The following is a 22171-nucleotide window of genomic DNA, read 5'->3' as shown; positions in this document are numbered from 1 at the left end:
TTTTTCTTCGATGGTTTGGACGGGGGAAAAGAATCGCAAGAGGACTGGACGCCAGTGCAAAGAGGCTGTTTGTCTCGTGTTCTTTTGCGTTGAAAAATGGGCTGTGAACGGTCTAAAGTCATCTACAAGGAACAGATCATTTTGACACAGATCGTTTTGGTATAGGATTTAATGGAGCTGAAACCAATTGTGGAATAAAATTGCACACATTTTAGGCATCCTACTGATGAACGGTGACGGCAATTAGTTATTTTCAGGAGAGCCATTAGAATTATGAAAGGAGGTCAAGCTAAATTTTAGGGTTACTACTTTTGAAGCGTCGTTTCTTTCGAATTTGGGTACTTTAGGGATTTGCCAGCAATCGTGAAATTTCATAGCTCACTTTCAGACGGGGCCACTACTTCCGGGGTTGGGGTCATTTCGTTCAAAACTTCACTGTTTACAAATACATAAAAGCATAATGTATATCCTTTCATTTCATGGTGTATGTCCACACGAACCTAGACACCGGCGTGAAGTAAAAATTGTAAAGCTTTACACTAATCTACATTTTGCTAGCTATTTACAACAAACTTTCGTGTTGTCTATGACTGTTGTTGCAGTAATTGTTCACACGATCGCTGCCTTCACGCGAGGACTTCTTTTGAAACCCGAAAAACTGTAACAATGCTTTCCTCAGTTCCTTGTTTAATGCGGTGTACAATAACGGATTTATTGCCGATTTTGAGTACATAATGCAAAGAAAAAGGCGAAAATAAAACGGCGCGATGTTAGCCGTGGAGAATTTGTGTAAAGTTTGAACAATAAAGAAAGGAAGCCAACAGAAAATAAAAATCCCGCCGACCAACGCTAGCAGCGCGGCCGCGCGGAATTCCCGTCTGCGCGTGCGTGATGCTCGTAATTCGCCATTCAGTTCATTGCCCTCTCTCATCTTGAAAATTTGGCGACGCGCCACCAAGAAAATCTTGGTGTAGCTAGTTCCCATGACGACGGATGGAATGATGACAACAAATGTCCACAGAGAGGATAAATACAGGACTTCAGAGAGATAGTTATCACTTGATACAGCCCCGCTCTTACAAATCGTATCCGGTGAGCGCCAGAATATCGGCGGTAGTGAGATCACCACGCTTCCCGCCCATAGGCCCGCGATAACGTAACGTGCATGTCTAGCGGTCATTACCATGGGGTAGTGCAGTGGTTTCACAATGATGAAAAACTGGTTCAGTGCGACTGCGCAAAGATTGAAGACAGTCGCGGCTCCAAATAGGACACCAAAGGGCGTGGTTATGTAACAGAAGAAGGGGTGCGGGTACCACAGTGCATGTAGAGTGTTGAGCAAAGTAGTAGGCATCTTGAGAGCGGAGTGAAGCAGATCAGATATAGAAAGACTAACCAAGAAGCTGTATAGTACTGTGTGAAGGTTTCTTCTCTTGTATATGACCAGGCAGACGAGAGAGTTTGCAGTCACACCAACAAAGATTACCAGGGCTAGGAACGCAGACTGAATAATGACCCCAATTGTTATCTCCGGTGCATTGTGGTCCAAGTGTGATAGATTCGGTGGTTCCGATGAAGAGTTAAACGTAAATGATGAGTTGAGTTTCTTCATAGCTGAAATGAAAATATATTCGTTAGTTGTTAACGCTTTTTATGAGCAAAATGAACAGCAAGAACAACTCAATCGAGATATAACGAATAACTTTCACCTTACACCTCTAAAAAACAACTAACAAACTTTTTAGAGCCAGCCATTTCTCAACGACTGTCACTGCACGCAGAAAAAAAATAAATTACGTACAGTAAAATACCGCAAATAAGCCCAATAAAAAAATGCTAATTAAAAAAATTGTGACAACACTAAAAATAAATGAGGCTATTCATATTTAAAAAGAACTACCTTGCCTCAATCATCAACTACACAACGCTAATCTAAAATTATCCTTTTAATTATCACAGTTTTACGTTCTATTGTCACTATTTTTCTTAATTAGCATTTTACAGTCTACTTATTATGCAACTTTCAACGCTTTGCCCTTTGGGGCGGAGCCTCCCTGAATAGAGTCCACTTTAGGAAGCACCCCCGGACAGACCACTCGGGAGCCAAAAAAGAGTGGTAATAGCATAATAGGCCTTATCACGGTATTCGACGCCAAAGCGGGTAGAAATTACAGTGTTTGTATAATAAATAATAAATTGTAAAGTTAAGATACTAGGCAAAAGTTTTTATTCGTCGAGTTTGAAGGATGTAGCTGGACTAGAAAGCGTTCAGTAACGTTTTTAATTTCCCATACATTTGTCTTTATTTTTTTCCGCATGATTGAAGCGGTTCGCGGGGAAAAATTAGGATTAGCGAGGTTTGTTTGTCTGTTTGTTTATACTAACCACTGGATAGTGACTTATCCGATGGATATTGATATCTACCTTTTGATCCTCTGGAGCCAGGATGTTGATAAGGTACACGTGCAATATATCACTTATTGAACAACGGCAATAAGTGATATATTGCATGGTAGAGCCGGCAACGCTCTTGTTTTGCAATGGAAACAGCTTGTATTTGTTTAAATTCCGTTCAAGCGAAGATTTAATTTTTACTTTTAGCTCTTTCAAATTTCTAGTCACTACGTTTCCATAAGTTCTTTCATAACTGTGTGACTTCCGCTATAGCTCAGTTTTTTTATAAACTTTTTTCTGCACCTGCTTACGCCGGACGGTGCGCGACAAATGCAAACTGCAGTTCCCAGCAGACCTGCAGAATTTTTAAAGTATATGTCGTGTTACCATTACCATTATTGGGAGCTAAACTGCTAAACGTGAACAGGCTAACCAGAGCGTTATTCAGGCTAACTGGAGTGATATTCAGGCTAACCGGTGTGGAATTGCAAGAAACGATTAAGTCTACAGTAGTCTGCATTTTGTCGCACACCGCTGCGCATGCTATGATGCTTTATGCCACTAACTTAAACTTTCACTGGCACAACAGAATGACTCATGGTCCGTTAAAATCCGGTTCTATCCAAAACTCAGAGGTCATCTTTCCTTCCTAGTTCTATTTCATAAACTCGAGCTTAAATTAGCTGCGAGCGGCGAAACGAGTAGCCTCTCAATAGAGCGATTTTTCTCAAGTTGCAACGAAGAAAACATCTTCGGGAACCGGGGTTACAGAATGGATTGAAAACAATATTACAGTAGTCTTAAAAGATTCGCTCGATATATATAGCGCAGGGCAAGTAAAAAGAACGGTGAAACTCACCCCGACTCCAGTGCTACAAACGCTGAAAACGTCGACGAATTGATTAAACAGCTGGAAATTTTGCTAAGTGAGACACGGAGAGCCGGAGGCAGTCTTTGAATTGGTTATTTATAAAGAGTCCCACTCGAATGCTAATTAGGACAAGTTGATTCCTACATCGCTAAATCCTTTGGGACATTGCAAATTACACAACATAACCTTCAGTTTTTTTTTATTTTGGATTTTTTTAAAAAAATATATATAGTCTATACGCGTACCGGCGATTTATTGTCCAACGAAGATCGGAGGAATGAAAAAAGAAAAACAAAACAAAACAAAAGGCGAGTAGAATTATTAAACTAAAGCTAAACAATAAAAACTTTGAGAAAGAGATAGTTTTCTCTTATCACTAGCGTGGGAGAAAGAAAATTTAATAAAATTTAAGAAAGCAGGACACAATAGGGCATAAATACCGTCACCCCCTGGGGAGACGTTGGCGGTGGTGGCACGGTGGGGGGAGGGGGGAGTTGGTGGTGCGTGGTGGGTACTCTACAGTACAAGCTATAGGTATGTACTACCCCAGAAATGTCTTCTGGACACATAACCTTCAAACATACGAGAAATATAATTACAAAAACAAAGAAAAGGTCATAAAACGTAAGTAAAACCGTATCAGGGTATAAAATTATGGTGATTTTGAAAGATCAGGTCTGAATTGGGTACTTATTTCCAATGGGAAATTACATATAGGAAAATCACATATTTTGGTCTAGAAAGGTAGGTGCTGCCCCAGGGAGAAGTCGGTAATAAGTTGCAAACTTAGTTTTAGCCTTATTGAATAAGAGCAGATTAAACAATCTACTTTGTATTGATGGCTATGGTATGCATAAAAAGTGTAAATAATGTGGCTTTAATATTTGTTTTAATTGGTAATGATAATTGTTCATTCTTCGAGGGAACTCTCTGGAAGAACACCCCATGGCGCTAAAATTTGGACAAACTGTTTCTTTAATCACTCAATTGTTTGATGTTGATGTTAGCTACAGGGGAAGTCTTTAACAACAAGCGATTTTGTCATTTTTATGCGGCAAACAGACTACATGGTGTGTTTGCAGACAAACGAAATATAGAGCCTAGACAAAACATAGAGATTGAGCTGATTATGGAAAAATTATTCATCTAGCTTCTTTCAACAAAAAGTTTCTAAAACGCTTTACATTGAAAATCATGACTAACATAGTTTTAAAAAAATGGAAGGTCGCAGTATTTTAGAACAGTTTCACCGCGTTTTCCTATGGGAGACAGGGGTATAGAATGCTCAATCTGAGACTTTCGCGAGACAGCGAGATCCTTGTTTTAGAATTCGAGACCGAGACTTAACGGTTAAAACAATTTCCGAATTCGAGACTGATACGTTGCCAATATGTCGAATAATTCGAGGCCAATAGTCATAAAGCTTCAAAAGCTCTATAGCTAACCTCAGTACCTTCATAACGCAAACAGCGGTCAAAGCAATCTGTTTCGAAAGCCGAGAATAGATCACCCATCACGATTTTTATCGTGCAACTCGCTTAATATGTCCTTCTCTGTACATAGCGCAATAGATCGGCTTAGTTTGGGTATAAAATGAAGAAACAGCTTTGCAGATTCAGTAAAAGTCAGCTTTCTATGAACTAAACGAACAACTACAAACGCTAACAAAATTCCGAGACGGCTCTGAGGAGGAAGTTTTCGAAATTCGAGATTCCGAGACGCGTATAATGTCAGTGAGAATAATTTCAAAAAGCCGAGATTTCGAGACTTGGCCAAAAACGGCCGAGACTCAAGCCCATTCGGGCTACCATACTGTGCCCCCAGAGAGAAAAAATCGACTAAGATATGGATATACACTGTTATCTTGATTTGAAGTAAGCCACAGGCATCTGAGGTCATCTGAAATTCCGCTTCGGAAACGTTTTGCAAACATTGACCCCACAATACGTACTAACCGAGCCAAGTTACTGAAAGAATAATGCAGCCTTTTACCGTACTCTAGTTCTTCACGGTGAGACAAATCAGTGAACTAATAATCCCATCTGCTTTGCATTGCTTGTATCCGCCTACAAACAGTCAATTTTTATTCAGTTTGTAAAAACGGCTTGGGTCAAGAGATTTTGCTTGGGTTAAGTCATTGCCCCTGCTAAAACCAACGGTAGATTTGTCTTCTGATTTAACAACAGATATGACTGAATTAAACCTACTGGAACATTGTGTATGTCAGTTAATTAAGACCGTAGAATTCACTTCATGTTGCGTTATTAAGGCACTAAACGAATCAATCTTCTCAAAAAAGTAGGAGCTTCTTTTTTATTTTATCAATTCTTAGAAAAAAAGTTAGCTTACAGAAACGAAACCAAAAGGCTCAATACGTTTTCTAAATCCACAAATTGCAAAGAAAAAAATCTACCTGACAGATTTCTAGCCTGCGAATACAGCCGCCTCCGTTGTATTCGCAGGCTAACAAATTTCAGCCTAGAAAAATTAGGGCGAAAATCGGGATCTTCGTTTTCTTAAAAAGAAAACTAGCAGGGAAGGAAGAACTTTTGGGGGAAGGAACGAAACTACCAATAAAACACTGAATTGTACAGTAAAATTCATTTATAACGAAGTCTCCGGTAAAACGAACAATACATGTATTCATCAATCCAGCCAAAGTTGCGACAAACTGACGAACCTTGATATAACGAACATCCTTTAAAACGAACTTCGCTATAACGAAAACAGTTTCAAAATCCCTATCGGCGTTTCACTGTACGAAAAAGAATTATGTTCCAACGGTGTTAAAATTATACACAAGTTATTTTTAAGGTGAACTGCAAAACCTTACCTTAAACCTCACTGGCCGTTTTTTAACTTTGACAAAAATGGTGGCTATCGCAGAGCACGGAACTATCGACTCTATCAACGGTACATGGTGAACTAGGTGCGAAACCTTTAACACACTGAACTCAATATTTCTTCTCAGTACTTAAGCGTTCGCGTTTGATCGGTGCGATTAGCCAAATGAATTTCCAGCGTAAATTGTTTCAAAAAAATGAAAATGAAACTTCCCGGAGCTTCATCGTCATATATGTATTTTTTTATTGAAACTGTTAACGATAATCCCTCTTTGGTGCAAAACGAATATGATTTGAATCTTTTTCACTTCTCTTCAAATGGTGGAACCAAAAAGGCTTTAATATGTCGAAAAAAGTTTATTAATTTTACGAACGTTTTTCTCAGTATAAAATCATTCCGGAAGGACTTCTATTTATCTGGTCAGGAAATGATGTATTTTAAACAATGCTGCAGCCAGCCGCTAATGAAGAAGACCTGCGCTCGTAAAATTATACCTAAAGATTTACGAAAGGCATAAAAAAGATGTCCCAAACGAGCCAAATTTTTCTGACGGCAAAACCGAAAACAAGACCCCGTCAAAATAAATCGCGCATGTGTTTTTTTCTCACATAATCGCCCTTCTCGATAACTTTCTTAGCGGGGAGCAAGAATGTTCTTTTGTAAACACAGTTACCTGTAGAAATTGACGAGGAACTCAGAAGAAGGTGAAGACATTACAGCATTCTAGCGCTGTGATCCAACGATGTACATCGGTTTACTTGCATTCTGCTCTGCCTGTTATCACTTCTTTAGTATTCGATCAGATAAAATTAAGATAATTAAATGTAAACACTCGCTAAATCGTTAGTGAATATGCTGTCTCCTGCTGTTCGGACGGTAAGTCCAAAACACGCATTACAAATTTGCGGTTTGGAGCTGTCCTACGTAGCCGGCGGTTTCGTTGGTGCGAGAGCCAAAAACGACGCAAAAACGAGCGGCAAATCGATGGTTATTGCAACTGAAACTACTTTATACATTAATTTTTTAAAAAAAATCGGAGTGGAAAAAAGTTGCTAGATTTGGCCCATTTCCTGAGCTTATCTACCGCGAGCAACAAAGTAAATGTGATCAAGATAGGCGGAACACTTGTCTCATCGATCTTAATCTGAATCTACTTCGTTGATTAATAGACGCCTCTTGCTTCCAGAAGTTCGTCGAATTTTTAAAGATTTTTTGATTTACGTTTAAAACGGAAAGTCACTTGATCGATTGCTACTGAAAATTCAAGGAGCTAGTAAACAAACTAAAGCTAACCGACTCGCGTTCGGTGATTTGTAGGTATTAGGCATTTGACAAGCGCAAATCGATTGTGGTTGTAAGTTCATGTAAGTAAATTCTTGTCTTAAAAAATTCTGCTTGTTTACGATTACGGGCTAGTACGCGTTCAGCATGCTGTCTGCAACCTTACTGAGAGTATAACGAATGAAATGTTTACACAGTGAAAAACAACATCGTTTACAAAGGAAGGTGAATTGATAATATTTTGTATTCTATATGCTTACCTTTCTAATTTGTTTACTCAGCTCTGGAACAAATTGTAATTAGTTTGTGCCGTCAATCCTTCCCTTCTAGGTCGAAGTTTCGCTTTCAGCCGGATTTGAAACATGCGATTCGCCGCTGGATATTTGCAATCGAAACAGTCATTAAGGCTGGAGCGAAATCCTCAAGGACGTCTTGGAAAGCTTTGACAACACTCCAAGGGGGTTCTCGGGAAGTTAAAAAGCGAATGAGAAAAATTAAAGTTTAAAAATTCACTCTGAGAATAGCGGACCAGCTGGTGGTCACATTCAGCGAATCAAACACTCTCGCTTACGGGTCAAACTGACAAATGAGGCAGCGACGAAAACAAGCGAGTCGAAGAGTGGCATTGAAAAGCAAATACCTTTCAGTAATTCTTTAATCCTTTAGCTATAGTAGTTTCCGCCTTTCCGTTGTATCAATACAACTGACATTTTTTTTTGTATTGCTGAAAACAGATAGGACCAATAGTCACCTGGCATAAGCAATCCATCTGACTTTCCCACGCACGAAACAAAATTAAAACTAAACTCGTTTAAAAGCTAAAAGAAATTGAAACTTATGAGTACGTACGAACTCATAGGAACAAAAAAACGCTACTTTTTTATTTCCTCGCGGGATGAAATCGTATGGCCTGTCCACATCAAAACATTTGCAACACAATAACTAGCACAAAACAACAAGTGAAAATTTACATACAAGAGCTGTCTCAAGCCGCGAAAATTTATTTTCGCCAAACAATTTGCAATAAAATCAAGTTGCTTTTAATCTCTCGAGCAAAAACAATAGTATTTCCTTGTGCACTCATACTCAAGTCTTACATGTGTAAATTCTGAGGATTTCATCCACATCTTATAATTAATTATCGATTTTTGTCAAACATGTTCCGGGATTTTCAATGCAATTAAGACGTTTGGTTCAAAAACGTTGCAGACAAACTGCAATTAAATTCAATATTTTTCTTTTATTGTTTAAACTCATCGGAACATCATGCACTTGATTTTTTAGTCGCCATTGACATCAGCAAATTAAAGGCTTCAATTGACGGGGTGAAATTTAGAATCAAATGAATACAAAAATTTACAAATTAATTAGGAATGTGGCAGTGGATACTCAGCACAATTTTCTGTACACTGCTCAATACAATTCCACGCAGAACACAGTTTCCTTCAAGAAACTGTGAAATCCTCACATGCAGTCAACTCCCACTATTCCCCTCGGAATATATTCCCACGGCAGGGCCGTACCTAGCGTGGGGGGAAGGGGGGCTGCAGAGGGGGCAGTTGCCCCCGCCAGGAAAACTAAATTCTAACATATTGTTTGATTTTGCTGGGCTATTTCTTGTAGCTATATTGGAGTTGCCCCCGCAGCGAAGTTTAGCGGACTTTGCCTCCGCAGACAAAAAATCCTAGGTACGGCCCTGCACGGACACCTTCGGGACCATCATTTCGTGTCCGTAATAGCGGAAGTCCGTAGTAGCGGGTGTTATTTTCACTAATTCTTATTCGCCGGGACTTCAGCTCCTGTCCGTAATAACGGGGAATCCACAAGGTGGGATTTGACTCTATATGACACGTGCTTCTTGGCAACTTTTGATTCAACGGGCGTGCTAAAAACGGAAAGACAAAATAAGAGATATAGCTCGTTGATCCCACCGAACGGGGAGAAATGTCTTAGTAATTGACTTTATAACAGCCAAACTGATACTACAAAACTTGTATCTTTTAGCCCCGCAATAAAATCGCCAACATCCTACCTTAAATTTCATCCAGACCATCCACAGGGCCGTCGAAAAAAAAAACAGCAATACAGTTTCAGACCGTCTCTTAAGAAATAATTAATTTTACGATTAGCCGGTGATGAGAAATCTAATACACGATGTACATATTGACTACATAGACCTAGACATGTTTGGCGTAACCAGTTTCAATCGACACTATCGAACTGATATCAGTGACAGATAACTGAAATCCCAAATTTCACACATGGTTGAAACTCTTCAATCTTGTGGTTTCGTAATAAGCTACGTTTATGCATAACATAATTTTAAACCACGCGTGCAACTTGACCCAAAACTACCGGTACAGGGTGGGGGTCTTTTTTTTCCTGGTAACCTCGCTTCCGTGCCCCTTACCGTGAGTGGTGTTGTGTTCTTAGTTGACTCACCCCAGTCGTCTCGCGTCCTTCAATTTTCTCACAGGAGCTGCTTGGGGAAGAATCAGTCTTCCTTGGTAATTTTTTCTGGGCTACAAGAAGTCTAACTTTTTTCCTTCAAATCCTCTACTGATTCAAAACTTTCCTAGTTTTGGGCGAATACTAAAGATGGCCTCCGGAAAACGCTCGAAGTTCCTTAGGCGTTGCTTAGTGACGTTACTAATGCAGCTTGCCTGGCAAACTGCGCAGTAAAACTGTGACACGAATTGCGTGAAACATTCTAGAGTGTGTTGGGTCTCGTTACCGTATTAATTTTCGCAAGTTACATGTGCCCATGTTTCGAGCGCACGTTGTACGAAAAGAGAAGGGCTGTTGTGTTGAAAATATAATGCAAATGCAGCGATAAAAGCAATGTTACATAAACACACGCAGGCATTAACAAAGATTTACATAATTATACTAAACGGTACATATTCTGAAATACTTAAGCAAGCCGTGTACAAATTTTTAATGCAAATTAAAAATAATAAATAAACTGGCAAAGAAAACTATCGCGTTGTAAGTAAACCGAACAGGGAAAGGTTCGACGAGTTAGGGAAAGGCAAAACTTTAATATTGAATTTACGCGTAATTTCCTTGAAATAACCCTGCAGCTGAAAATAAGACAATTGAAACAATTCTTTTCGTATTTCGTTTCGTCCATTATCTCTGCATGACACTACTTTCCTAACAGCAAGCACTATCGCTAATTAAACGGAAGGAAATTCTACATACGTTTTTCCACCTTTCCATTAGTCCTGCTATCACTAACTTCAATTAACATTTACGTATTTTGACTTTTTTAAAAATCGGTGAAACAGGGTTTGAACAAAACTTGAATTCTAGCTTGCCCTTCAGATAAGCTGCTCTCGATTTCGCTTTCCAGGGGCAGAAGCATAACACTTTTTTTACAATTTAGTCGGCAAATTACTTGCCTAGGCCCTTGTCCATCGGGCAAGTGAACACGATTGCAAAATAGGAAAAAATTCTTGTCCCGGGCGGGACTTTTTTCGAGCCCAGTGGTGTTCTTGAACAAAACGACATACAGTAGAATTCCGGCGGTTTCTCGAAACTCCCAATTTCTCGAACCAATTTTCGTTTCCCTTGGATAGTACTTCTCTGTAATTTTAGCCCCGATTTCTCGAAGCAATTTTCGTTTCCCTTGGATAGTACTTCTCTGTAATTTTAGCCCCGATTTCTCGTAGCAATTTTCGTTACCCTTGTAGGTTCGAAAAAATCGGGATTCAATTGTTAATATTATCCCATTGGAACGAAAACATGCCCATTTTATAGTATCATACTATCCGCGCTATGAGTTAGCATGAATTAACTTTTTCTATTCTTTGCACCGGCATTGGGAATTCAGTGATCGTATATTAGAATTACGCAGCATTTATATTTTCATCTGTAATGAAATTTCCTCGATGCGATATACTGCATTAAAAACAACTTCTGAATTATTTACGGCTGAAAAAATTCTAACGCGAAGAAAAAATTGACTTAAGCGTTTTTTAGCTGTTGATTAAGCTACATAGATACAACAAATAAGCGTAATGACCGAAAATTACCTCAATGGGAATGCAAATTTTCTTTGAAAATATTCAGAAATTATTCTTACCTCTCTAGCTGAAAACGAAGCGTTTCTCAGTCTGTCGTGTGCAGTCGACTGACATTTAAGTGTTTTAATATTGTCATTTTAGCTGCAGTTTTTCTGGTGTTTTATTTCAAGTTCAGATTACATGCTGTTATTTCCACAAAAACAGCGTACGAAAAACGTTTTTGATTGTCTGCTTTAAGCTTGCTAACAGCATGGAACCTTGACAAAAGCCATTATGCGCATGCGGTTAAGAACATGCAAAATGTAAGAACATCATGTAGAATATTCTGACAAACACATACCGGGTGAAAGAGGAGGGGGTGTGTATTTTGGCAAATCCTGGTAATAAACACCCGAAGAGTTCCCGAGTGGTGTTAACCAATCAAACTCACGCGATAGCAGTCGGAGAAATTATACGAAAACCATTGACTCGGAATTCCTCGGAAACGGTATTTCCGACTGTTGAATGTTTCTCTTCCCGCCTTCTGCCCCCGAGCAGTTCCTCTGTCCGTCGCAGATCTGACAGATCGCTGATCAAGCGAAAACCGTAAAACATGCGCGCGAGAGATAAAAAAAATGCACTTCACACGTGTAACAAGTTCTGCTTTTTTAATTATTATTTAAAAAAAAAAACATTAACTGTCTTTGAAATCCTGATAACGATGCAATATTATACATGTAAACAGTTATCTTCATTATTTGCCTTGCGATTTTTGCAGTTCAGCTATTTCTGTGGCTCGTTTTGCTGCTATTTCCACGGCGTCGATCAGTGAGCTTCTAAAACCAGCTTTCTCAAGTGTGTGTATTCCACATATTGTTGTGCCACCTGGAGAACAAACCTCGTCTTTTATCTGAAATTAAAAAGGGTCTTGTGAAAAGAGTGCATCACCTTTGGAATACCTTGTTATAACGTCCACTTCTTTTCTTGGCCCAAACAAAACATTACCTTTTAACGCTCCATGAAATTAAAGGGACTATGTCACGGATTTTACCAGATTTTTGAACAGCCAAAATTTGTAATAATAATAGTATAGTTTTATTAAAAATTGCTATATTAGAGCACTGAAACTGCTAGCGAGCGTCTTTGAATGCGGCTAGCTCGGATGGAAACGGATTGCTATTTGAAAAAGTTAGGCTAAAGCCTGGGCCAAACGAGGATGAGAGTTGATGAGAGTTCAAACTCTCGCTCTCGTTTGGCATGTAACTCTTATGCACTCTCATGCGCTCTCATGCGCTCTCATCGACTTTGAACGTGTTCAAATTTTTCATGAGAGTCAATGAGAGTTTGGCTCGAGTTGATGATAGTCGATGAGAGTTGACGTAAACTCTCATGAGAGTCAACTCTCATCAACTCTCATCCTCGTTTGGCCCGGGCTTAACGTTTTCAAGTTGTTTCCGCGCGTCATCAAAAAATCTATATTCATAGCCGAAGGTTGATATCTATCCGCAAATTAAGGTTATATCTTACTTATGAGGTTCGAAGATAGTGCTTTTTATGGGTATAACTGCCTACCAGTGATTTCAGAACAGTTAACACCAAAAATCTGCGAAATCCCCGTGACATAGCCCTTTTAACGCGAATTCTCAAAATTCGCGTTAATTGTTTTTAAGCATAAATTTCCGCGACATTATTTAAGTGGAGCGTTAATGTCCTTGGCCTTAATTTCACTCCAAATTCCGGATACTGTCCTAACACATAGAGCAACTAGGAAACAATAACCTTCTCTTTTCTGCACACTTTTTTTCAATCTTTTACAATATAAAAGCCTTAAAGATATGTCATCTGCAATATTTCCAGTTCATTTTTGCTTTCAGAAGAGCGGTTCTCGACATCCGATTTTTGTACTAAAGCCAAAATATCTTTCGAGACATCAATAATCATGTTAATTTTCTTCATTTTGAAAATTTGCCGCCTCTCTCGCGTTAATTTTCTTTATTCGAAAGAAACTTTCCCTCGAATTCGCGTTAATTTAAGTCGCGTAGATTTCAAAGGTCTTAATTTTCAGAAGCGTTAATTTCCTATAATAAGGTATACCTAACAAGACATCATCTAGCTAGAATTGTATAGCACAGAGAACTGTCGCACTCTGATTGGCTAGCGATGCGAACTATTTAGCATGAAATTGAGACTTGAAAGTGAGGCTTTGCGCAATAATCCACCGGTTTCACAAGATTGTTGACCACTGACCTGAATGAAATTGGGCTATATTTCCATTAAAAAGGCTATGCGATTCAAGGAAAATTCATCACCTGACTCGTGAATTCCACGTTAAATTTCACTTGAAAAACTGATGTCGGGGTTTTTCACGTGAATTTACCACGAAATTCCCTCACCAGGAAATTAGGCCGAGTGAAAAAAATGTTTCTCGTCCCCACCTGCTTAATTTTTTGGTAAAATTCCATAAGACATGGCTTTTGTCTACGTTTTAATACGAACTCAGGCCAAAATTTTTAAGCCTCGGCACGCTAGGTCCCTACTGGAGAGGCCAATTACCTTGCAGGATTTATTTTGCAAGTTCCCTTCTGGAGAATTTGACGATGGAGGAAATAACATAAAAAGCGCCCACCCGCTCTCTTTTTTTTATAGAAATCCGAGAGAGGAACATTTGGTTTTTTATACTTGGCCTTAAATTTCCTATAGTAGCATTACTTTTTCCTGCCAAACAGTGGTCGCCTTAACATTAGTACAAGGTCTTCTGTTCACAACAAAAGGCAGCTAATTTTTACATGTCCGTTGTACTTGTCGTCTTTAAAGTTCGGAATATAGACACTTGTAAAATCAAACTGTCATACATGTATTACCAGACTGAAAACCATTTAATTACAAGGTGTAATTCAAATGCTCGGGGGTTACTCCCTGTAATGGCGTATACAGGGAGGCTCCGCCCGAAAGGGGTACCCTTTTCAGGCTTCAGGTATATAAAAGGGTAGGGATTTCACAAGTTAAGGTATACGAAAGGGTATGGAAATTTGTTATTTAGGTATTTAAAAGAACCTTTTATTAAAATATTTCGAACAGACGCAATAATTTGCTATATTATTTTGATTTACTAAGCGTTGCATGAAAATGACAAAAAACGTCCTGTTCTAAGTTTATGCCATGTTTTTTTAGGTATATGAAAGGGGTACAATTTCTGTCAAAATGGTATATAAAAGGGTAAGGGCCTAGAGCTCAGGTGGAGCCTTCCCGCATAAAACTCTTACCTGCCCTGGGTGTTTCCCTCCTTCCTGTACCAGCCGAGCGGCACCTATAAGCGTCTGGGTAGCCAAGTCCATTGCTAAAGCTCTTGGCAATCCAACCTTGACACCACCATCACTCATTGCTTCCATAGCGAGACCCATATAGGCCAGGCCAGACCCACTAACAGCAGCGAGTGAGTTCATGTAAGACTCTTTTATCTCCACACACATGCCTTTAATAGGTTGACAAATAACAATAAGTTAAGATTTTAAAGAAAATGACAATTTTTTTTAAGTTTGCAAGCCATGTTTCGACAGAGACCTCTGTCATCTTCGGTTGAATGATTTACAAAGCACAAAAAGTTGAATAATAAGTAGACAAAAAATGCTAATTAAGAGGCCCTGCCAGGGTAAATTCCGACAAGCGACACGGCCAGAAAGTAGCGACAACTCATAAAATAAAATCGCGACAAATGACAACCCTTTTGGAAAAACTTAAATTCCGACAAGGACAAGCAATTTTCTTTCAATTCAACTACTGACAGCGATGGGAAGTCCGGTAAATCAGCGACACAGGACTTTTTTAAATTTAGGCAAGCAACACGAGACCCCCCCTGGAAAGGCCTCAATTAAGACAAATAGACATTTTCATTAAGACATTTTCACGTTCTGTTGTTACTTTTTGTCATAATTGAAGGCCTAAGCGCAAGAAACGCACTTTGTGTTTTGGCCAAATTAAAAAAATGTCACAAACAACTCCAAATTTCGCACGCAAGTTCGTTTACGTGTGCTTAACATTGATCTGTATTCAAATTCGCTGAATCTAGCTTCGTTTTTTAGAAATTACGTATGCAAAGAACAAAGGCGTTCTGCAAAGCTTACGTTCTCACGTTCTCCACCGTCAGCCAGCAGCATGAGTTTTTCGACACATCGCGTGTAAATCTTTCCTTCTAGCGTTATTTAACTGTCCGGGGAGGTTGAAAAACGTGTCAGAGCCATGATTTTAGTTCCTATCCACCATTTTGAGGATTCGCTTTAAGAAAAGGACTGGACTGAACACATTGTGACGCGATGTCACCTGATAGGCGTCACGTGAGAGGAAAGAGAAAAAAAAAAAAAAAAAAAATGGCCGTTTGTTCCTGAAAATCATTTGAAGCCTTTGGTTAGTTTTAGCGTAAGTGCTGCTGCCAGGTGGTTGAAGGACATCATTAAGTCTGAATACCCGTAAGTTTACAGCATCGCTCGAAGAACTGAGTGATGTTTCTGCCTTTGTTTTGTACAACAGCGCTGTTTAGCGCTTCGGAAAAAACGTTGCACAAACCGAGGTAGTTTTGAGCCTGGCGGCATAGAGAGTCTAAAACAAGAGGTTTCTTGCCGGGAACTTCGTCAACGCGAGTTTTGCAGGATCTGCCGCGACAAAGTTGCCGAGAAGTGACCTGGTTTTAGACTTTAAAAAATTCTTCATATGTTCCCCAGGACACCTTCCCTTCGCAAAATATTTTCTGTGTCTCATTAAATATTCATCAATGAATCTATCGATTCGTGCGAAGGAAAACCTCATAAGTTTATCTTGTTTTCGCGGGATTTTGTAGATGTGTGATGATGTAAGGAGTGGAGATAGAAGTGAGAGCAAGCCGGCGGCACTCAACTGAAAGCAAAACTAGTATAATGTGACAACACGAGCAAACGTATTCAATCAACAATCAGTCTTTATTTCACTTTCACCTCGGCAAATTCAGTACAGCTAACGGTAACGGTAACAGAGTAGAATAGTCTTGCCCGAAACAACAAAAACTAGATAACTGCAAGCAGACTGCAGAAAAAGCTAGCTGCAAGCAAACTGGCGTGAAAGCTTACTGCATTAAAAGCGCGATCTATAAAAGGTTGAGGCTGACTCTGATCCTAAACTTAACTTGAAACGGCTTAACTCCCTAATCCCTTGGGGTTAGTGTTAAACTTTGTTTTTTTTTTTTTTTGCGTTAGGGCTAGGCTTTTGCGTTAGGGCTAAGTCTGTAACCCTAATCTGAAACTCTAATCCCGACCCTACGGCCTTGGGGTTACCTTTTGCGTTAGGTTTAGCTGACTTCATCGTCTTGAGAAACAAAAGGTTTGTAAAAGAAAAGTCAAAAGACGCCGCGCAAGCAAAAACCTTGTCTTTTTGCATGTGTTATTTTTCGAAAACGAAGGAAAGACTAGCAAAATTAAATACAGGGCAGTGTTGAGCACACGTAAACGAACTTGCGTGCGAAATTTGGAGTTGTTTGTGAGAATTTTCAATTTGGCCAAAACACAAAGTGCGTTTCTTGCGCTTACGCCTTCAATTAGCATTTTTTGTCTTCCTATTATTCAACTTTCTGTGCTTTGTAAATCATTCAACTGAAGACGACAGAGGTTTCTGTCGAAACATGTCTTGCAAACTTAAAAAAATTGTCATTTGCTTTAAAATCTTTACGTGCCTGCTGTTATCAAGACCTTTTGAATAAGTTAAGAGTAATAACAGCAATTCTGATGGATACCTTTGACTAAGAGAAAAAGATGACTATGATAAAGAGGCTAAAGAGTGGAGGGGGACAGAAACTTTTTAAGCTCTAATCGGGCAAGGGCTGAAGCAAGTGTCTGCTGAAAAAAGTAAAACTAAGACAAGCATGCAAACACCTGTACCAAGCAAAATTTGAGAGCAAGATGTTTTCAAGCCCTGCTTGTTCTCAGTGCATTTTGCGTTTAAGAGCTGTGGTACCCATATAAAAACTCAATAACCATAACAAACTACCATTTTTTTTTTTGCCTACCACTTGTTTGAAGAAGTTTTTTCACTAGCGGTACATCATCTTCCCGTACACAAGTTCCTTCACTGATAGCGTTCACACCACTCTGCACGGAACAAGCCAAATTTGGTTGCACTCGAACGACACGAGTGCTGGGTGGTAAATGCTAGCAAAGAGAAAGCAAATGAATGAATAATTATTGACAAGTTTTTACCTTTGATTTGCAGCAGGGCCTGAATGTTTTGTATTCCGGCTGCAATACAGAGATTTTCTCCCCCTTCTCAATGGGGATAGGACATGAGCTCCCCTCTCCCCAGGGGGGAGTACTGTACTCGGAATTTCGAATGACAAGGGAAATTCTTGAAATTTCATGTGAATTTTGAAGTGATATTTAATTTTATCGCACCTTACAAAAACACATGAACTCTGCTCAATCAATGGTTACATTTTTCACTGCTGTCAATCATCTAAGCAGACCTCTCAGGAAACAGACTCTGAAATTTCCTTCAACTGGTTAAAAAGGTCACTTTGTTTGTTTCTGTTTTTCGTTTCTATTGCCATAACTATGATTGATGGCAGGGAAAAATGCAATTGTTAGCTTTTGAACATCAAAGTTTGCATGTTATTAAAAGGCACAGTAAACCCCCTGCAAGGGGGGAGGGCACTCTGTATATTTTTGGGTGGGGGTGTGCCACTGGAACTTTGAAACCCTTACCTTATACCAGACCATGCTGAACCCTATATTGGCTTATACTAGTCTAGACACCAAAAATTCCTACCCTATGATCCCAGACTTGTTTTCTTTATAATTGCATCAGTGTTTTTTATGGAAAATCTTCTGTCAAATAAAGCGATGCCGCGATGACTTTATTTACGTTTAGGAAGGTCTCTTTCTCTTCAGGGTTTCCATTCCTATTCTGGACTTAATTTGATCGTCACACCGCCAATCAGTTTCCTGGCAAATGATACCCTATTCTAGGCAAAACTCTTTGATTTCTATACCCTATCCCAGACTATAAGATTACTTGAAAACCATACCCTTCACTGCGGCACATACTATAGCCCATATATTGGAGGCTCCCCCGAGGGCCGTAACTAACAAGAGGTAAGACAAGGCACTTGCCTCGTCTAGATTTTTACCCAACATTAAAAATAAAATATGTTTTGTTGGGAAAATAATCCCCAGTTGAACGAGAATGATTTTTCTCAAGAAATAGCTCATGGAAAGTGTCTCTGAAAGAGTTTCTTAGCTTCTAGATTTTAAAATTTTCTGGGGGGCATGCCCCTTGAGCCCTTTAGCAAGATCTTGCCTCGTCTCTGGCAAAGGTCTGATTACAGCTCTGCCCCCCCCCCCCACACCCCCCCCCCAGGGGGCAATAGGCTTTCTAAATGTTTCTTAGGTTACATAGCCAACTTGTCTAAGCATTGCAAAACTATCACTCACTGATTCAATGACGTCTACAGTGATTGCAGCAGCTAAAGTAACAAGAAGGTGTCTGCAAGAGTCAATAGATGACTTTATCTCTTGGATAACTGGAACTACCAAGTGAGGTTTCACAGCTAAAAAGACAACATCTGAATACTCAACAACTTCCTTGTTAACCAATGTTGCTTGACAGCCTAGATCCTTTAAAAAAAGATAAACAAAATAAAATAAGCCAGTGAAACCCAAGGAGGGGAACTCTTGTAAATTTAGGACAGGTGTGTGTTGCAAAGGATCTTACATGTAGGTCCAAGCCAAAAAATGACACCCTATTCAAGGGTGAAATGATAGCTAGCTGATTTTCCAACTGGGGGCGGGGGGCTGTCTAGTGTCTTGAAGTGGGAGGGGGGGGGGGGCTTAAGAGACTCATCTCTTGGTAATTCTTTTTATGGAAATACTGAGGGAGCTAGAGCCGCCCCCCTCCCCAGTCCCTCATGCATCCATCTAAAAGAGATAAAAATGTGAACTCTAGCCAGTGGCACAGACACACCCGCCCCCATGGGATGTAACCCATGGCAGGTTAATTTAATACTCCCTAGCGTTCCCACTATCTCCCACGCTTCGTGATTGAACTCCCCTTCTCCTTTCCCTTCGAAAGCCAGCCACGCAGGATAAGCATTTGATTTGTTAGCTAGTGATACAAACGACAATGATGCGGCAGCCATGATACTGGAACAAAAATGAAGCTAGTTATTAGATGTTGGCAATTATCTATGAGTTTTACAAATCTGCGAGGCAGCGAGCCATGCGAGTTTTACAAATCTGTCTGCAGTCTGCAAATGTCAGACACCCACCTTGACAAGATAACAGTGTCTGACATTTGCAGACTGCATACTAAGAGAATATATCGTGTTACCATTACCATTATTGGAAGCTGACTGTAAACAGGCTAACCGAAGTGCTATTCAGGATTTAGGCAAACTGGAGTGAATAGTAGGCTAACCGGAGTGAAAAGTCTGCAAGTCTGCAGTCTGCAAATGTCACACACCGTGTCACGGTGACAAGGTTCACCAACATGGCGGCGATGAAGTCAAACGGAATTTTTTTTAATACGACCACTTCTTAATCTTTTACCACAACTTAAACCTCAGTCAGTCGTTTTTTATTTAGTAACCTCTTTACCTATATAAGGCCATGCTATTTATTGATCGGCTAGATTTTGATGGATTGGTAGCCGACCACCCGTATCAAAAGGACAGGCTCAAACACAAATTCCATGTGCCATGTGCAACTGCAAAGAAATCAGCAAATAACTTCACCTTCCAGAATGCAACCGTTTTCTGCGTGGTAGCACTTGCAATAATGTTCCCCGCTTCGACTGTTTTTGTCGTTATAAAGCATCTGGCTAAAGCCTTCGCCATAGTCCCTCCACCGAGAAATCCAATCTTCATCGCCATTTTAATTTGCAGATTTTGAAAATCGACGATTGTTACTGCACTGATAGACCGCTTTAGCTTCGTTTGTCGGCTTGTCCAATTTTAGACCATGTGAGGCTACCCTTGAGAATTATGTCTTTCAAATTAACACAAATTCATGTGGGATCATTCATGTAGAAATGAATAATTTCAAAGATAGACAAAGGAACAATTCTCTGGAAATCATCTGGGCATAGCATACTGTATCGATGGAGAAAGGGACTGGACTGGACTGGACTGGACAGGACTGGACTAGTAAAACGAGGACTAGTAAGACTAGTCACCGTATTTTCTCGATTAAACGCACCCGGCGTCCGGCGTTTTTTTTTCAAACTTGGGTTGGTGGACCCGGCGTTTGAAATCGGCGTTTAATCGAGGGCGCAATTTTCTGTCAATTTTTCAAGTTGATTTATTACCAATTCTCGGAGACCCGATTTTTTCCCCTTCGACCTGCTCCGACAAACTGTCAATGGTCTCCATGCATGATTATTTCCAAAAGGTACAGTATTGCATACGGCACGTGTATGTTGCAGTCAAGATTTGTGACAAACATGAACACTATAGGAGCAAGTTAATTTTATGAGTACAAAGAACCCGGAAAGAAATAAGTTATTAAACGACAGGCGTGGCCAGCGTCCTCCTCGTTTATGAACGTACTCCTTCAACATATAAACAAACGCTAGAAGGATCCTCGCGATTGGTGAGCACTATGCCACAAGTAAAGAAAGTGCGTTAGTCGCGACAACGCGAACACCAACATTTATCCACGTTGTATAACGTCAGAAGTTTCCTTTGAACATTTATTAAAAATTACCAAAGCATACCGTACTAGTATGTCTTATTCGAAAATACGGTAAACAAAAAAAAAAAAGCGAAAATAAAGCGCTGGGGGTACGAAGCAGGTAGATAATAATGGAGTCCTAATCCTCGAGGCGATGGTTGTGATTATTTCCACAAATGCGGCATACAAAAACGTTTTGACTGTTTTCTTTAAGCTTGCTAACAGCACAGAACCTTGGAAAAAGCCATGACGCGGTTAATGCAAACATCATGTAGAATGTTTTGACAAACACAGACGGTGGGAGAGGAAGAAAGTGTTTTATTTTGGTAAATCCTCGTAAAAAACACCCGAAGAGCCGACGAGTTTCCGAGTCGTGTTAACCAATAGCAAACTCATGATAGCACCGGTACCAAGCGCGGGAAAAAGGAACAACCGGTACCAAGCGCGCGAAAACATGCAACCAATACCAAGCGCGGGAAAACGTGCAACCAGGGACAACCGGGACACCGGTACCAAGCGCGGGAAAACATGCAACCGGTACCAAGCGCGAGATCTAGAAAACGTGCAACCAGTACCAAGAGAGGGAAGACATACAACTAGTACGGGAAAACGTGCAAGAAGTACCAAGCGCGAGAAAACGTGCAACAAGTACCAAGCGCGGGAAAATGTGCAACCAGTACCTAGCGCGGGGAAACATGCAACTAGTACCAAGCGCGGGGAAGGGAACGAGGTTGACATGAAACTAGTACCAAGCGCGGGGAAGGGAACGAGGTTGACATGCAACTAGTACCAAGCGCGGGAAAATGTGCAACCAGTACCTAGCGCGGGGAAACATGCAACTAGTACCAAGCGCGGGGAAACATGCAACTAGTACCAAGCGCGGGGAAGGAAACGAGGTTGACATGCAATTAGTACCAAGCGCGGGGAAGGGAACGAGGTTGACACGCAACTAGTACCAAGCGCGGGGAAGGAAATGAGGTTGACATGCAACTAGTACCAAGCGCGGGGAAGGGAACGAGGTTGACATGCAACTAGTACCAAGCGCGGGAAAATGTGCAACCAGTACCTAGCGCGGGGAAACATGCAACTAG

The 22171-nt window shown here is 40.2% G+C and overlaps 2 protein-coding genes across 5 annotated transcripts; both read right to left on the bottom strand.

Annotated features, from left to right (window-relative positions):
* Window positions 1-452: 452 nt before the first annotated feature.
* On the bottom strand, window positions 453-9888 carry LOC144658953 (alpha-1A adrenergic receptor-like). Of its 4 annotated transcripts, none has more exons than XM_078519468.1 (2): window positions 9801-9888; window positions 453-1614 (listed from the first exon to the last, which is right to left on the bottom strand). In XM_078519468.1, exon 2 carries the CDS (start codon window positions 1610-1612, stop codon window positions 563-565), a length of 1050 nt encoding a protein of 349 aa, XP_078375594.1. In that variant the 5' UTR covers window positions 1613-1614; window positions 9801-9888; the 3' UTR covers window positions 453-562. The 4 variants fall into 4 exon arrangements, with proteins under 4 accessions (XP_078375594.1, XP_078375592.1, XP_078375595.1 ...); XM_078519466.1 differs by lacking the exon at window positions 9801-9888 and adding an exon at window positions 7651-7822; XM_078519469.1 differs by lacking the exon at window positions 9801-9888 and adding an exon at window positions 6783-6878.
* Window positions 9889-12054: 2166 nt separating this feature from the next.
* LOC144656963 (pyrroline-5-carboxylate reductase 3-like) lies at window positions 12055-20500 on the bottom strand. Its single transcript, XM_078517224.1, has 5 exons — window positions 20144-20500; window positions 18846-19028; window positions 17426-17567; window positions 14661-14869; window positions 12055-12307 (listed from the first exon to the last, which is right to left on the bottom strand). Exons 1-5 carry the CDS (start codon window positions 20279-20281, stop codon window positions 12152-12154), a joined length of 828 nt encoding a protein of 275 aa, XP_078373350.1. The 5' UTR covers window positions 20282-20500; the 3' UTR covers window positions 12055-12151.
* Between the last annotated feature and the right edge of the window lie 1671 nt (window positions 20501-22171).

The sequence above is a fragment of the Oculina patagonica genome, chromosome 6 (genome assembly GCF_052425735.1).
Source record: "Oculina patagonica isolate OP01 chromosome 6, crgOcupat, whole genome shotgun sequence".
NCBI classification, from domain to species: Eukaryota; Metazoa; Cnidaria; class Anthozoa; order Scleractinia; family Oculinidae; genus Oculina; species Oculina patagonica.
Note: the sequence above shows the minus strand (reverse complement) of the source record. Positions and strands in the feature narration are given on the sequence as shown.